The sequence below is a fragment of the Trachurus trachurus genome (genome assembly GCF_905171665.1).
Source record: "Trachurus trachurus genome assembly, chromosome: 21".
NCBI lineage: Eukaryota > Metazoa > Chordata > Actinopteri > Carangiformes > Carangidae > Trachurus > Trachurus trachurus.
In genome coordinates, this window is record NC_139899.1 from 33727937 (window position 1) to 33745266 (window position 17330).

The 17330-nt window shown below is 45.3% G+C and overlaps 3 protein-coding genes across 3 annotated transcripts; all 3 read left to right on the forward strand.

Moving 5' to 3' along the window:
* Positions 1 to 2068: 2068 nt before the first annotated feature.
* Positions 2069 to 3022, forward strand: LOC311004153 (olfactory receptor 10A6-like; the record flags this gene model as incomplete). The annotated part of the gene is made up of 1 exon (XM_083996099.1): positions 2069 to 3022. One exon carries the CDS (start codon positions 2069 to 2071, stop codon positions 3020 to 3022), a length of 954 nt encoding a protein of 317 aa, XP_083852225.1.
* A 3523-nt stretch (positions 3023 to 6545) lies between these two features.
* LOC311004154 (olfactory receptor 56A4-like) lies at positions 6546 to 7496 on the forward strand (the record flags this gene model as incomplete). Its single annotated transcript, XM_083996100.1, has 1 exon — positions 6546 to 7496. One exon carries the CDS (start codon positions 6546 to 6548, stop codon positions 7494 to 7496), a length of 951 nt encoding a protein of 316 aa, XP_083852226.1.
* Positions 7497 to 12045: 4549 nt separating this feature from the next.
* Positions 12046 to 12999, forward strand: LOC311004155 (olfactory receptor 10A3-like; the record flags this gene model as incomplete). The annotated part of the gene is made up of 1 exon (XM_083996101.1): positions 12046 to 12999. The coding sequence occupies one exon, from the start codon at positions 12046 to 12048 to the stop codon at positions 12997 to 12999; it is 954 nt and encodes a 317-aa protein (XP_083852227.1).
* Positions 13000 to 17330: the final 4331 nt, after the last annotated feature.

The following is a 17330-nucleotide window of genomic DNA, read 5'->3' on the forward strand; positions in this document are numbered from 1 at the left end:
TACGGAGGGAGAGATCAGCTGATCGCTGCTGTTGACTTTCTCTGAGCGTCTCCGCTGAGTCTCCGCCTCCTCACCCGTTGAGCTGAGCGTCAGGAGCTCATTATATATTAGACTATAGCCTATATTTTACTTTTATATACAGTCAGTCACCACTGATAGAAGTTGTTCGCTCACAGCAGGACAGATAATCAGATGGATAATCGGTAAAGTTAATAATTTCACTTAATGTGGCCGTGAATAAATTAATTCCGATGTGTCGCCTGTTATATTTCAGTGTTGCCCAAACGCAAATCTTGAATAAGTCTCCGCTGTTTTCACATTTAAAAAGGTCTTTGTTTATGAGATTTGCTTGTAGCTACAGCACCTAAAAAAAACCTCACTGTAACCTATCCAGCCTCGCTTCCAATAAAACACACACTCGCGTTATAATTGCGATCAGTGAAATATATAACAATATAAAACACAATTTAAAATGACAGTTGATGTTGCTCTAGTTTATATGGATAAAGCTTCATATTTAAAAGTAGCGCAAGAGCTGTCAGAAAAATTAAAAGCAGCCTCCTCTCTTGTCATATTTGCAGCAACACTGTTGCTTCAGGCTGTGATCGTGCTTTTTTTTAATATCGCTCACTCTCTCCATTAAAACAATATTCACTCGTCTTGGCTGAAATCAGCCCGTTGTGGATCAATTTCGTGCGGAAGTAGAATAATATGACGTCAAACGCCCCCTTTTATGTGAACGCGCGCAGAGCACAAAGCTGAGAACCGGACTTGACTAATTAAGTTGATAACCACCGTCACAGTACCGTTTAGCTCTGATTGCGGACTTGAGGGTTTGTTGAGCTGCATCTTGAGCACAAAGCCTAGGTATGTTGAGCCTCCTTCGCAGTACAGGCCTCAGGGCTATGGTGTGGGAGAGTGGCAAGGTGTGGGAGAGTGGCAAGGCAAGGCAAGGCAATTTTATTCGTGTAGCCCGTTTTTACAAACAGTAAGTCTCAAAGGGCTTTACATGGCATCATAACAACATCCTCTGCCCTTAGACCCTCACATCAACTGAGGAAAAACTCCATGGAAAACCCTGGAGTGTGGAAGTTGAGGATCTTGGATAGTTGGGGGGTGGGGGGGTCCAGCAGACGTCCGCTTTGGGTCCGCACTAAGTCCGCCTCAAGTATGCTTGGAGTCTAGAACGCCCGAGTATGTGGGGGCCTTAAGGCTCCAGGTCACCTTCAGTGACCTTTCATGACTGCAGATCTGAATCCAGTAGAACATCGTTGGGATGTGGTAGAACAGAATATTACAAAAGTTTCCATCATGCAACAAAGAGCTGTAGTTGTTGGAGACCAAAGGCGACTCCACCCTGTGTTAGTGTGGTGTTTGAGGTCAGGTGTATGGCTTTACCTCCCTCTGGACTCTGGCTAGACTCATCACTGCTTCCATCTATCCAGGCAGCAGCAACAGAAGATAAATTTCCCACCGCTGCTTCAGTTTGGATCAGTGCAGCGTGGAGACTTCAGCTGTGAAGTCTTCATTGAATAGTCAGTCAGATAGTCAGTTGTGAAGTGAGGTGAAGGCTTCATTCAAGGTTTTTGTCAGTGGAAACCTATTATGTAGACTTCCTCTGTACTGGTAACACAGAGGACAATCAATACAGCAGCACTATGAGTGTATTGCAGTAATACCACTAATCTGGAAAGTAAATATCTCTGGACTGTAATTCTGAAACATTTCACTATGACATCACCAAGGTCCTCTGTTGTTGAGAGAACATTTTACCTCTGACTCTGATCTGTTATAATCTGTCATTAACTTTAACGACTTCTGATTCATAACTAATTCATCCTGTACATTCTCTGGGTCTGCATGTGGGATATTTAACATTGGTTGGATGTATGTATGCACACTGTTATGGAAGTGTAGGTTGACTTATGTAAAATGTGATTATCTTGTATATGGTTTGGGACAAGTTTTGTCAAATTGGACTTGGTCAAATTGGACTTGGTCATTAACTTTCCTTTTTCACCCTCCACTGCTGTGACGTGTGTTCATTCAGTCAACCTCTGTTGTCGACATGAGGACCAACACCAGTCTGAATCCTCTCTACTTTAACCTGACTCTGTTTTCAGACTACGGGCCCCTCAGATATCTGTTCTTCAGTGTCAGTCTGCTGATCTATGTGACTATAATCTCTGCCAACACTGTCATTATTCTGACAGTGACTCTGGAGAAGTCTCTGCATCAGCCCATGTATGTATTAATCTGCTGTTTATCTGTAAACGCTCTGTACGGCTCAGCCGGCTTCTTCCCCAGGTTTCTGATGGACACACTGTCTGACACTCACCTGATCTCACGTCCGTTCTGTTTCATTCAGATCTATGTGATTTACACTTATGCATCAAACGAGCTGACGATTCTCGGCATCATGGCCTATGACAGACTTGTTGCTATTTGCCAGCCTTTACACTATCACAGAAAAATGACCTGTAGGACGTTGATACTTCTTGTTATCTTTGCTGTGCTCTACCCTGCATTTTCATGTGGTGCTGTTCTCTACCTCAACATCCTCCTGCCTTTGTGTGGTAATATAATACACAGGATTTTGTGCTCTAACTGGTCTGTGGTTCGGCTCTCCTGTGTGGACACAACTCTAAATGCCGTAGTGGGTCGTATAGTCACTGTAACTACCATCTTCCTCCCTCTGTTCTTCGTCCTGTACACCTACCTGCGCATCCTGATCGTTTGCAGGAGAAGCTCGTCTGAGTTCAGAGGAAAGGCCTTACAGACCTGCCTGCCTCACATCGTGACATTTGTCACCTTTTCTTTCTCTCTCTTCTGTGAACTTTCCCTGAGTCGTTTAGAGCCTGGGGAAGTGAATCCATTTGTCTTTGCTGTTTTATCTCTGGAGTTTCTGATCATCCCCCCGATCAATAACCCTCTGGTTTATGGCCTGAATCTGCCCCAGATCAGAGGGGTACTTTTTAGATTTTTCAAGGTTCCTGCAAGAAAACACAATATACACAGATAGTAGCTAATCCTCAATTATTCACAGATGAAGTAGTTACGGAGTACACACCCTTAAAACGGTCAGTAAATAGAATAATTTCACCATCATATTCCCTTATAAACACACATTACATTCATTCATACATAATATTATTCAGATTGTAAAAGTTCATTCCACCTCTACTGCCTCATGAAATGTGTGTGACTGTCTGAGACTGACCATCCAGTAAAAGTGTGTGTTCCTCTGTATCTGTCTCTTCTGTTTCCTGTTAACAAACACACATGGGTAAAACCACCTCCATGGTTGCAGACTGAAGATGTCGGCACAGACTAATGTGAGAGTTAATGTTTGTGTTCTTAATACCAGTTTAAGGTGATGTTATTCATTATAAAGGGTATTCATTATATTATTCATTGCAGTTGGTGTGGTCATGGGAGTGTTGGGTTGGTGGACCACTAGGACTGATATGTCACTTTTTCTTGTTGACCTTCAGTGTACACGCATAAATAAAACAGTTAAACCTTTCACCATTCAGTGGAATGGAGTACAGGTGTTACACTGTTAATTAGTTTTTTATATATTAGATAGTTATAACTGATGCCGTGTAGTAGTTACAGTTAGAAAAGTTCTGGTTAGCTCAAAGAAGTCGGGATCTCCACACTGTGCCTTTACTGGAACCCAGATCTGCAGTATATTAGCCGATAACCAAACATCCTTCTGCTTATTTGGGTTGTGGTGGCAGCTGGTTAAACAGAAAGTTCTAGCCTGGGAGAAGTATAACAAGTATTCACCCTCCAAGGCTTCACTCCAAGGTCAATTGGAAGAAGGTTCTTCAGTCTGATGAGATAAAAATGTTACTTTCTGACCATCACAGTAGACCGCCCCATCATCAGATCGTAGACCATAGCTTCAACATTATATAGTTTTAATTAATTGACATGACATGAAAAATCCAGTTTCACATTGACATTAAAGAGTCTTTGGAGGAAGTGTTTTTGTCAATCCACCTTTTTCCGAACGTCAAAAACGTAATCCGGTGGAATTTTATCTTCACGTTTCCATGGTTTTGGTAGTCGCGGTAAATGCATGGATTTTTTTTTTCAAGGAAAATCTGTAAAACGCATGGATCATCACACCAACTTTTAACAATGGATATCACACAAATTTACATCCGTGTTAAAAGCCAGCGTTAATATATCCATGCGTTTACCGCAACTATGACAACGACTGAAAACCATGGAAATGGAAAAGTACAATTCCACCGGAAATGCATGAATGCATGAATACTTTTTATAGGTAGTGTATAATCCCTCAGGTCTGCCCTGGTGTACCCTCATTGTTGGACATTCCTGGAAAACCTCCAAAGGGAGCTGCCCAGGAGGCATCCTTAATAGATGCCTGAACTACCTCAAATGACTCTTTACAATGTGAAGGAACAGTGGCTCTACTCCGTGCTCCCTTCGGATGTCTTTGCTCCTCATCCTATCTCTAAGGCTGAACCCAGCCGCCCTGCAGAGGAAACCCATTGCTTCTAACCACAATCTCATTCTTTCAGTCCCACGACTCATGAGCATAGGTGAGAGTTGGAATGAAAATTGACCAGTAAATTGTGTGCTTCACCCTACGGCTCAACTTCATCACCACAAAAGACCGGTACAAGGTCTGCACTACTGCTGACACCATCCCGATTTGTCTGTTGATCTCCTGCTCCATCCTGACCGTTACCACATTCTCCTGCAGTACTCCTCACAGAGTCCCTAGGGGGACATGGTTGTAAGCCTTCTCCAAGTCTAAAATACACATGAAGACCAGCTGGTCAAACTGCCATGCTCCCTTCAGCACTCTGTCCTGCAAGGGTAAAGACCTAGACCACTGTTCCACACCAAGGATGGAATCTGCATTGTTCCTCCTGAACCTGAGATTTGACTATTGGTCCCAGCCTCATTTCCAGCACCCTGGCCGCTGTGGCTCAGGGGGTAGAGCGGGTCGTTCCCTAACCGGAAGGTTGGAGGTTTGATTCTCCTCCAGTCAACATGTCAAAGTGTACTTGGGCAAGACACTGAACCCACACTTGCCCCCCGATGTGTGCATCAGGTGTATGAATGTGTGTGAATGGTTAGTTTCCTGTGCTGTGTTTAGCGCTGTATGAATGTTTGTGTGAAAGGGTGAATGTGACCTACAGTGTAAAGCGCTTTGAGTGGTCCGAGAGACTAGAAAAGCGCTATATGAGTGCAAGTCCATTTACCATTTACGTGGTGCAAACTTTCCCTGTGAGGCTGAGCAGTGTGATCCCTGATAGTTGGAGCACACCCTCTAATGCCTCTTTCTTAAAGATGGGAACCACCACCCTGGTCTGCTAATCCACAGGCACTGCCCATGTGACAGTGAAGAGGCATATCATCCAAGACAACCCCACAATGTCCAGAGCCTTCAGCATCTCACGGCGAATCTCATCTACCTGGCACCTCGCCACTGAAGAGTTTCTTAACCACCGAAGAGTTTCTTAACCACCTCAGCGATCTCTGCCAGGGTTATGGGTGAAGATTCCCCTGACCCTTAAGACGGCATCCTCCACACAGGATGTGTCAGTTATAGGTTCAGGAGATCCTCAAAGTATTCCTTCCACTCCCCAATGAAATCCCCAGTCTGGGCCAGCAGTTCTCTCTCCCAACTGAACACAGCCTTGGACAAACCCTGCTTCCATTTCCAGAGTTGGCAAATGGTTTTCTAGAATTTCCCTGAGGCCGACTGAAAATCCTCCTCCATGGCCTTTCTAAACTCCTACACCCAAGTTTGCACTTCTGCAACTGCTGTGGCCCTCCTGGCCACTTGGTAGCCATCAGATGCCTCTGGAGACCTCTGGATCAACCACACTAAAGGCCTCCCTCTTCAACTTGATGCTTTCCTTCACCACGGGTGTTCACCAGCACCACAACAGGCACCAACAACCCTGAGGCCTCAGCTGTCAACTCTGCCCCTCTCTTGACCTTAGTGGCTAGAACATGCGGCTGCAGGTCTGATGACACAACCATGAAGTTGATCATTGACCTTAGGCCTCAGGTGCTCTGGTACCAAGTACTGTAAGTTCACTCAATTAATATTATGAAATCAATGTGTTGTGCCCCTCATTCCATCGTCGCATCTGTCACGTAAACAACCAGGTAAAAGCACTTCACCCCTTTGGGCCTGTTTGTATCAGTGATTGCTCTCAGTGCTGCAGATCAACAGTATAAATGTGTCAGCTGCTTTTGTTCAGATCAGACGGGGTAGGATGCTGCTCGTCTCAGCTTACATGAACTGACATTTTCCTAAATGATTGTCTAACTTATCCAGCAAAACATTGTGTTGTATTGTTGTATATTGTGTGCAGCTGATGTGAATTCCATGCATGCTGACTTGTGTTTTCAGTCTTGATCAATTATGTGTTGAAAAAGAACATTTTGAAGAAAAGTTTTATTTCAATTTTCTGTTCTGAGGTCTGTCTTCTCACCTCCCTCCGTCCATCACTGACTTGTTGTGTTTCAGCTCAGTGACTTGTGTCGACATGAGGACCAACACCAGCCTGAATCCTCTCTACTTTAACCTGACTCTGTTTTCAGATTACGGGCCCCTCAGATATCTGTTCTTCAGTGTCGGTCTGCTGATCTATGTGACTATAATCTCTACCAACACTGTCATTATTCTGACAGTGACTCTGGAGAAGTCTCTGCATCAGCCCATGTATGTATTAATCTGCTGTTTGTCTGTAAACGCTCTGTACGGCTCAGCAGGCTTCTTCCCCAGGTTTCTGATGGACACACTGTCTGACACTCACCTGATCTCACGTCCATTCTGTTTCATTCAGATCTATGTGATTTACACTTATGCATCAAAAGAGCTGACGATTCTCGGCATCATGGCCTATGACAGACTTGTTGCTATTTGCCAGCCTTTACACTATCACAGAAAAATGACATGTAGGACGTTGATACTTCTTGTTATCTTTGCTGTGCTCTACCCTGCATTTGTATGCGGTGTTGTTGTGTACCTCAGTGTCCTCCTGCCTCTGTGTGATAATAAACTACACAGAATTTTGTGCTCTAACTGGTCTGTGGTTCGGCTCTCCTGTGTGGACACAACTCTAAATTCCATAGTGGGTCGTATACTGGCTGTAACCACCATCTTCCTCCCTCTGTTCTTCGTCCTGTACACCTACCTGCGCATCCTGATCGTCTGCAGGAGAAGCTCATCTGAGTTCAGAGGAAAGGCCTTACAGACCTGCCTGCCTCACATCGTGACATTTGTCACCTTTTCTTTCTCTGTCTTCTGTGAACTTTCCCTGAGTCGTTTAGAGCCTGGGGAAGTGAATCCATTTGTCATTGTTGTTTTTTCTCTGGAGTTTCTGATCATCCCCCCGATCAATAACCCTCTGGTTTATGGCCTGAATCTGCCCAAGATCAGAGGGGTACTTTTTAGATTTTTCAAGGTTCCTGCAAGAAAACTCAATATACAGTAGCTAAACTTTAATTATTCACAGGTAAAGTAGTTATGGAGTACACACCCTTAAAACACATATTACATTCATTCATAATATTATTCAGATTGTCAAAGTTCATTCCACCTCTACTGCCTCATGAAATGTGTGTGACTGACTGAGACCTTCCATCCAGTAAAAGTGTGTGTTCCTCTGTATCTGTCTCTTCTGTTTCCTGTTAACAAACCCACATGGGTAAAACCACCTCCATGGTTGCAGACTGAAGATGTCGGCACAGACTAATGTGAGAGTTAATGTTTGTGTTCTTAATGCCAGTTTAAGGTGATGTTATTCATTATTCATTGCAGTTGGTGTGGTCATGGGAGTGCGTTGGGTTGGTAGACCACCAGGACTGATACATCAGTTTTTCTTGTTGACCTTCAGAGAGTGTTTTCAGATAAATAAAACAGTTAAACCTTTCACCATGCAGTGAAATGGAGCACAGCTGTTGCACTGTTAATTCAGATCTCTGCCTCCCAGTGGGTACAGACAGGGGGTGTGGTAGTTATAACTGATGATGTGTAGTAGTTACAGTTAGAAACAGTTCTGGTTAGCTCAAAGTGGGGATCTCCACACTGTGGCTTTACCTGAACCCAGATCTGCAGCATACTGGCCGATATCCAAGCATCCTTCTGCTTATTTGGATCGTGGTGGCAGCTATGGTTAAACAGAAAGTTTCAGACATCCCTCTCCCTGGCAACGCTTTCCAGCTCCTAGGAGGCTAGGAGGGATATAAAATCCCTCGGGTCTTCCTGGGGTAGGGCTGAACAATCAATCAAATTGTACCGGTTAAGACAGCAGCCGACAGATATATACTTATTGTTTGGATGCAACAAAGTCACTGTTATCAAAATCAATATCTAATCTGTCCCTTCAAATTAAAGTTTGTGACATGTCTGTTTGGAGCAGCTGCTGACAGATGTGCAGCTGACAGTGACAGTTTCCTCATCACTAAACCTGAGCCACCATCAGATCCTCCCTCGCTCATGTCGGGACGATGGGACAACGTCTCTTGACATATAGCCTATTGTATATATTCTGTGTTTTCCTCTCTTTAACCGTCTCGTTTCAGTTTTTGCAGGTCAACCATCTGGTGCGCACCCGTTGTTTCTCATAAAAAAATAAAAAGGAAAAAACACAGATGCGCAAATTGAAATAACCTACTGTAGTGTAGTCTAACAATTGAGTGACCACAGCTGGCTACCTGTCACGTCTCTATGAATACAACTACAGGCTTCTATTTTTTATTTTTTTTTGCTGCGGTCCAACAGAGAATTAATAAAGAATTAGGGGCCGTGTCCACCAGATGCGTTTTTAGCGCTGACAGCGCTGCTTTCCCAGCGCTTAGCGCTCTCTCTCTCCCTTGTCAGAATGCCGCTGTTGCTAGGTTACAAAACAAGTCCTCTGACACTTCCGTGTTCCTGCCTTGTTTAATGTAAACACTACAACGAGTGTCAGAAATACACAATAGCATTAGCGGCAGCTTTTGACATGGACCCTGAGGTCGGCCTACCTTCAATACAAGTGTGGGTCATGATATAAACCGAGCCACGTCTCCGGTTGTGTTGCTGTGGTAACGTGTGTTCCGCCCCTTCTAGATTCTGATTGGTCAGTGCGGGGGAAAGTGACATTGACGAGCGCGGCGCTGTTCTAAAAGTTGAACAGATTTCAACTCGAAGCGCTCTGAGCGCCGCGACAAAAAGAAGCAAGCGCCGAGGGCGTTTTTCCGCCGAGGGCGCTGAGCGATGTGAGCGCCGAACTCAATAGGGTTTGAATGGAAAGTAGACGCCCAGAGCGCTAAAAACGTGTCTGGTGGACACAGCCCCTTAATGCTTGTGATTCCGACCGCATCGGCTCCAGGGTCCAGGCTTCAACACTGTTCAGAGCTTAGAAACAGTTCTGGCGATCATTGGCTATGACTGGATTTTACATTCACAAGAACTTGTAGAAAATAGATACTAGACCCGGCTTCTTATGAGACCGGCTTTTATTTGCTCCAACTTGCAGCCAGACCCGGTCCACTAAAGGAGACCAGAGTCTGAGACTCAGCTTTTATTTGAGAATGGTAGCCGAGGGACGGTCTGGGAGTCGTTGTCAAGTGTGGCAGTGTGGGGAGGTGGGCGGGGGGTTGGGGTGCATAAGGTCATTGTCCCCACCACTTTTCAAAGTGCCGTCATCTCCTGTCCCTGCTCTGCTGCAACCACCGCCTGCCCCAGCTGAGCTGCAGCTGCCTCTAGTCCCTTCTCTGGCTGTGTCGTACCCTCCATGTCCCCTACCTGCTGTGCGGAAGTCATCAGCCCAGTCCCTGAAGCCCCTGCTGGCCAGCTCCCCGGCCCCGGCCTCGGCCTCTCAGCTGCTCAGCTTCCTGGCTTCTGATGCAGCCACCCTCGGATGCCTCTCCAGTTCCAGCGTTGGTGGTCCTGGTTGACGCAACTCCTCTTCTGGCGCCGGGGGTCCTGGCAGATGCCACTCCTCTTCCGGCGTCGGGGGTCCCGGCAGATTCCACTCCTCTTCCGGCGTCGGGGTTCCCGGCAGACGCCACTCCTCTTCCGGTGTCAGGATTCCCGGCAGACGCCACTCCTCTTCCGGCGTCGGGGGTCCCGGCAGACGCCACTCCTCTTCCGGCGTCGGGGTTCTCAGCTGGCGTCACCCCTGCTCCTGCATCATGCGATGCAGCACTCAGTTCAGCAGTGGAGGTCAGGGCACCGAGGAGGAGACATAGGTGGCGAGGATGCCAATCCTCAGCACCCCACAGCTCTGGTGTGCCAGAGCTCGTGGTCTCTTGTCTCCAACCTCGTGACGAGCAGTCCCAGGTTCCCAGCCTCCAGGCGAGGGGTTTCCAGTGTCCAGCAGGAGGCCCATCCTGCTCCTGTTTCCAGTGTCCAGCAGGAGGCCCGTCCTGCTCCTGTTTCCTGTGTCCAGCAGGAGACCCGTCCTGCTCCTGTTTCCTGTGTCCAGTGTCCAGCAGGAGGCCCGTCCTGCTCCTGTTTCCAGTGTCCAGCAGGAGGCCCGTCCTGCTCCTGTGTCCAGTGTCCAGCAGGAGGCCCATCCTGCTCCTGTTTCCTGTGTCCAGTGTCCAGCAGGAGGCCCATCCTGCTCCTGTTTCCTGTGTCCAGTGTCCAGCAGGAGGCCCGTCCTGCTCCTGTTTCCAGTGTCCAGCAGGAGGCCCGTCCTGCTCCTGTTTCCTGTGTCCAGCAGGAGGCCCGTCCTGCTCCTGTTTCCAGTGTCCAGCAGGAGGCACGTCCTGCTCCTGTTTCCTGTGTCCAGCAGGAGGCCCGTCCTGCTCCTGTTTCCAGTGTCCAGCAGGAGGCCCGTCCTGCTCCTGTTTCCTGTGTCCAGCAGGAGGCCCGTCCTGCTCCTGTTTCCAGTGTCCAGCAGGAGGCACGTCCTGCTCCTGTTTCCTGTGTCCAGCAGGAGGCCCGTCCTGCTCCTGTTTCCAGTGTCCAGCAGGAGGCCCGTCCTGCTCCTGTTTCCTGTGTCAAGCTGTTAGAGTGCTCAACCCCTGTTTCCAGTTTCCAGCTGGAGGCCTCTCAGGCTCCTGTCTCGAGCGTCCACCCAGAGGTTTGCTCAACACCGGTCGCCACTGTCCAGCCGGTTGTCAGCCCAGCTCCTGTCACCAGAGTCCATCTGCCAGCACAACCCACCTCTTCCCTGGGACTGCAGTCAGCGGTCCACCTCCCTCCTGGTCCTGCCCTGCCTACGGAATGGGGCTGCACCCTCCTGCCCTGTCTCTGTGCTCCTCTGTTCGGAGTTCTCCAACTCCGATTAAGACACCCAGATAATGCGATTGGAATTTGATTTAACTGGACAACGCATATGCACATGCATGAGCATGTTGCTAACCCTGAGGTTTCTCCGATTTTTCCCTGTTAAAAGGGTTTTCTATGGAGTTTTTCCTCAGTCGATGTGAGGGTCTAAGGACAGAGGATGTTGTTACGATGCCATGTAAAGCCCTTTAAGACAAACTGTTTGTAAAAAACGGGCTATACAAATAAAATTGCCTTGCCTTGCCTAAATAATGATAACAAAATAACGATAAAGACAAAACGATATATTTATCGAAAATTGACCCATTAACAAGTGGAGACTTTTTTATAACCAAATACAAACTCCTTGTTGTCCCTTTAAATCTATATGTTGTGGCCTTCATCCAGTTGTTTCATCTGCCGCATAAACAAATGGGATAAAAGCACTTTTGATCCCTTTGGGCCTGTTTGTATCAGTGGCTGCTCTCAGTGCATCAGATCAACAGTATAAATGTGCCAGCTGCTTGTGTTCAGATCAGAGGGGGTAGGATGCTGCTCGTCTCAGCTCACTTTACATGAACTGACTCTTTCCTCAATGATTTTTTAACTTACTAACTCATAAAACATTGTGTTGTATTGTTGTATATTATGTGCAGCTGATGTGAATTCCATGCATACTTGTTGTGTTTTCAGTCTTCGTCAATTATGAGTTGAAAAAATACAATTTAAAGATAACACTGTATTTCAATTTGCTGTTCACTGACAGCTCAGTGTCTTGTGTCGACATGAGGACCAACACCAGCCTGAATCCTCTCTACTTCAACCTGACTCTGTTTTCAGACTACGGGCCCCTCAGATATCTGTTCTTCAGTGTCAGTCTGCTGATCTATGTGACTATAATCTCTGCCAACACTGTCATTATTCTAACAGTGAGTCTGGAGAAGTCTCTGCATCAGCCCATGTATGTATTAATCTGCTGTTTGTCTGTAAACGCTCTATACGGCTCAGCCGGCTTCTTCCCCAGGTTTCTGATGGACACACTGTCTGACACTCACCTGATCTCACGTCCGTTCTGTTACATTCAGATCTATGTGATTTACACTTATGCATCAAACGAGCTGACGATTCTCGGCATCATGGCCTATGACAGACTTGTTGCTATTTGCCAGCCTTTACACTATCACAGAAAAATGACTTGTAGGACATTGGTACTTCTTGTGATTTTTGCTGTGCTCTACCCTGCATTTGTATGCGGTGTTGTTGTGTACCTCACTGTCATCCTGCCTCTGTGTGGTTACAAACTACACAGGATTTTGTGCTCTAACTGGCCCGTGGTTCGGCTCTCCTGTGTGGACACAACTCTAAATGCCACAGTGGGTCGTATACTGACTGTAACCACCATCTTCCTCCCTCTGTTCTTCATCCTGTACACCTACCTGCGCATCCTGATCGTCTGCAGGAGGAGCTCGTCTAAGTTCAGAGGAAAGGCCTTACAGACCTGCCTGCCTCACATCGTGACATTTGTCACCTTTTCTTTTTCTGTCTTCTGTGAACTTTCCCTGAGTCGTTTAGAGCCTGGGGAAGTGAATCCATTTGTTATTGTTGTTTTTTCTCTGGAGTTTCTGATCATCCCCCCGATCAATAACCCTCTGGTTTATGGCCTGAATCTGCCCCAGATCAAAGGGGTTCTTTTTAGATTTTTCAAGATTCCTGCAAGAAAACTCAATATACACAGATAGTAGCTAAGCTTCAATTATTCACAGGTAAAGTACTTATGGAGTACACACCCTTAAAACTGTCATTATTCATTGCAGCTGGTGGGGAGTGTTGGGATAGTGGACCACCAGGACTGATATGTCAGTTTTGCTTGTAGACTTTCAGTGTTTTCGGGTAAATAAAACAGTTGAACTTTTCACCATACAGTGAACTGGAGTACAGGTGTCACACTGTTAATTCAGATCTCTGCCTCCCAGTAGGTACAAACGGGATGTGATAGTTGTAACTCATTGGTAGGTGCCTTAATCCAGCCATATTTTGATTATTCCTGTGGCTCATGGCCTTACAATGAAACTAAAACATAGACTTCAAACTTCACAAAACAAGGCAATAAAAATCATCTTGAATCTCCCCACGAGAACCCACCTAGATCCATTTTGATAGGATTGGATGGTTAAAAGTACAAGATCGAGTGTCACTGCAAAAACTCAAAATCTTTCCAAGAATATTTGTCTTATTTCTTGTCAAAATGTCTCATTTCTAGTCAAAACTAATCTCTTTCCACTTTAAATGAGACTCAACACCTAAAAATTAACTTGTTTTTCGATAATTTTCACTTGTTTCAAACTAATTTTCACTTGAAATAAGAAGAAAAATCTGCCAGTGAAAGCAGTTTTTTGTGCTCGTCACATTAAAAGCAGCTTGTTTTTAGACATTTATTTCAAGCAGATTTTCACTTGAAATAAGTAGAATCTGACAGTGGAGCAAGTTTTTCTTTCTTATTACAAGCACAAAAAACTTGATTTCACTATCAGATTTTTCTATATTTCAAGTAAAATCCTTGAAAGAAGTAAAAAGTGTCTAAAAACAAGCTACTTTGTATGTGATGAGTCTTATTTTAAGTAGAATGAGATTTGTTTTGACTAGAAATAAGACCAATATTCTTGGTAAGATTTTGAGTTTTTGCAGTGTACTGTAGTTACAGCTGTGTAACGTCCACAGGATCGTTCTTGAATATGTTCCCAACTAATTTATTAATTATTTTAATCGGGTTACTGAGGTCCATATGTACTCTACTAGGGGCAGTTCGACAGACTTTGTGCCCCCAAGAGTTTTGGGTAATGTGGGTAAAGAATCTTTTGTGTATGTTGGAACCATCTTGTGGAATCGCTTACCCAGAACTCCTAAGTCTTTTAGCAGTACAGAAAGGTAAAAAAAAAAAAAAAAAAAAAGGAACTGAAAAAATGGCTCAGACACCAATCATAGTGCATTTACTGTATGAATTTACTTTTCTTGGACTACTGTGATTTTCAGGACTCATGATGTTGTATCTAGGGACCACAAAGGAAATAAACCCTGTGGCTTTATTGTGTTATCCCAACCTTCTGTTTTAACTATGGTGCAGAAATGTATCATGTTTTATAACAAAGTGTCAAATAAAATCAACCAATCAATCAACTGATGACTTGAAGTAGTTACAGTTAGAAACAGTTCTGGTTAGTTCAAAGAGGTGGGGATCTCCACACTGTGGCTTTACCTGAACCCAGATCTGCAGTATACTAGCAGATATCCAAGCATTCTTCTGCTTGTTTCAGATCCACTTTCTCCCCTTGGGTTTTTCGCCTTTGTGATTGTTTGCCCATCCTGATGTGTTATACCTCGGCCTCAATATCCCCGCCTGCTGTGTGTGTTTAGTCTGCGTCCTACCTTGACCCTGTGCCAGTTCATCCAACGCCCTTGTTGCTAGTGTTCCAGCCTGATTTCCAGTTTTGCCTTACTGTTTTTCTTGATTCTGTTTCTATTTTTTTTTACCTTGATTAAGCCTAGCCCTCTGAGATCAGGCTGCCTTTCTTATATTCCTGTGGATTTATTGTGTGTTTAATAAAGTCATCATCCTTGTAGAACTGACAGAGTCAAGTTGCGCTTTTGGATCCACACCTGAGCGGTTGATAGACCTGACAACTTCATCCACATAGTGTGGAGCGAAAGCTGTTTGTGAACCAATTTTGGCCAAGGTCTTAGAGAAATTGGTTTACAGACAGCTCAGTCACTTCATGGCCTCAAAACAACATCCTGTCCGACCTGCAGTCTGGGTTCCGGCTGGGCCATGGGTGCACCACAACTACTCTGAAGGTCCTGGATGACATTATCACTTCCCTGGACTCTAAGCAGATCTGCGTGGCTGTCTTCATCGATCATACATACTCTAGCATTGGTCTGTCACCACACTCCTGTAATTGGTTCGCCAGCTACCTAAACAATCGAGTCCAGCACGTGAAGACCGAAAACATCCTGTCTGACCCTCTCACCGTCACTAAAGGGGTGCCTCAAGGCTCTATCCTAGGCCCAACGCTGTTCTATATCTACATTAATGATGTAGCCAACAATGCCGGCAACTCCAAGATCCACCTATATGCCAATGACACCATCTTATACTCAGAGGGCCCTTCTCTTCACTCTGCAGCATCCGCACTACAGCATAGTCTCACCTCTATTGAGCAGTATTTCCACAGGCTTCATCTTCTCCTCAATACTAAGAAAACAAAATGTATCAATTTTGACCGGAAACATGATTCAACCACTGCACCCTAAAATTCTCTGTGCTGACGGCTCTGAACTGGAGTTTGTGACCTGTTATAAATACCTTGGCCTATGGTTGGACTTGTCCTTCTCCTTCACCACCCATATCAAGCACCTGCAGTAAAAAGTCAAAGCTCGTCTGAGCTTCCTATATTGCAACAAGGCCTCCTTCACCCGTTCAGCCAGACACACACTTGTCAAAATGACCATCCTGCCCATGTTTGACTAAGGCGACACCATCTACAGGATGGCATCTCATTCCACCCACAGTAAATTGGACCCTCTTCACCACTCTGCCATCCGTTTTGCCACAGGTGCTCATTTCACTACTCACCACTGTGACCTATACAACCTAGTAGACTGGACATCCCTCCACACCAGACGACTCTACCATTGGCTTCAGCTCATTTACAAAACCATACTTGGCATTCACTAACAGCTCAGTCACTTCATGGCCTCAAACAACATCCTGTCCGACCTGCAGTCTGGGTTCCGGCCGGGCCATGGGTGCACCACAACTACTCTGAAGGTCCTGGATGACATTATCACTTCCCTGGACTCTAAGCAGATCTGCGTTGCTGCCTTCATCGATCATACTAAGGCCTTTGATTCTGTCATCCACTCCATCCTCCTACAGAGACTCTCTAGCATTGGTCTGTCACCACACTCCTGTAATTGGTTCGCCAGCTACCTAAACAATCGAGTCCAGCAAGTTAAGACCGAAAACATCCTGTCTGACCCTCTCACCATCACTAAAGGGGTGCCTCAAGGCTCTATCCTAGGCCCAACGCTGTTCTCTATCTACATTAATGATGTAGCCAACAATGCCGGCAACTCCAAGATCCACCTATATGCCGATGACACCATCTTATACTCAGAGGGCCCTCCTTTTTTAAAATTTTTTTTATTTAACCTTTATTTAACCAGGCGAAATCAATTAAGAACATGTTCTTATTTACAATGATGGCCTGACAAGAGGCATACACTTCTTCACTCTGCAGCATCCACACTACACCATAGTCTCACCTCTATTGAGCAGTATTTCCACAGCCTTCATCTTCTCCTCAATACTAAGAAAACAAAATGTATCATTTTTGACCAAAAACATTATTCAACCACTGCACCCTAAAATTCTCTGTGCCGACGGCTCTGAACTGGAGTTTGTGACCTGTTATACCTTGGCCTATGGTTGGACTCGTCCCTCTCCTTCACCACCCATATCAAGCACCTGCAGTCAAAAGTCAAAGCTCGTCTCCTATATCGCAACAAGGCCTCCTTCACCCATTCAGCCAGACACACACTTGTCAAAATGACCATCCTGCCCATATTTGACTATGGTGACACACTCTACAGGATGACATATCACTCCACCCTCAGTAAATTGGACCCTCTTCACCACTCTGCCATCTGTTTTGCCACAGGTGCTCATTTCACTACTCACCACTGTTGAGTAGGCCTACTTGTCACGTTTCACTGTTTTCACTTTTATTGTGTTGTATTTATTAATTGTTTATTGTGTATTTTATAAAACCTTGTTTTTTATTTTTAGCATCTCCTCCCCCCCTTCAAAGAGCCTTTGCTCTTTGGTTCAGGCTGCATTTGTAAATAAGAAATTGTTCTTAATTGCTTGCCTGGGTAAATAAAGGTTAAACAAAAATAAAAGTAAAATAAAAAAGCAGTCAGTAAGTGCTGATAGGTTTATGTAATTGTGCAGGTTGAGTTAGATGTTGCGTGTTTGACACGAATCACGAGAGCTGTCATTAAGCTGCTTTAT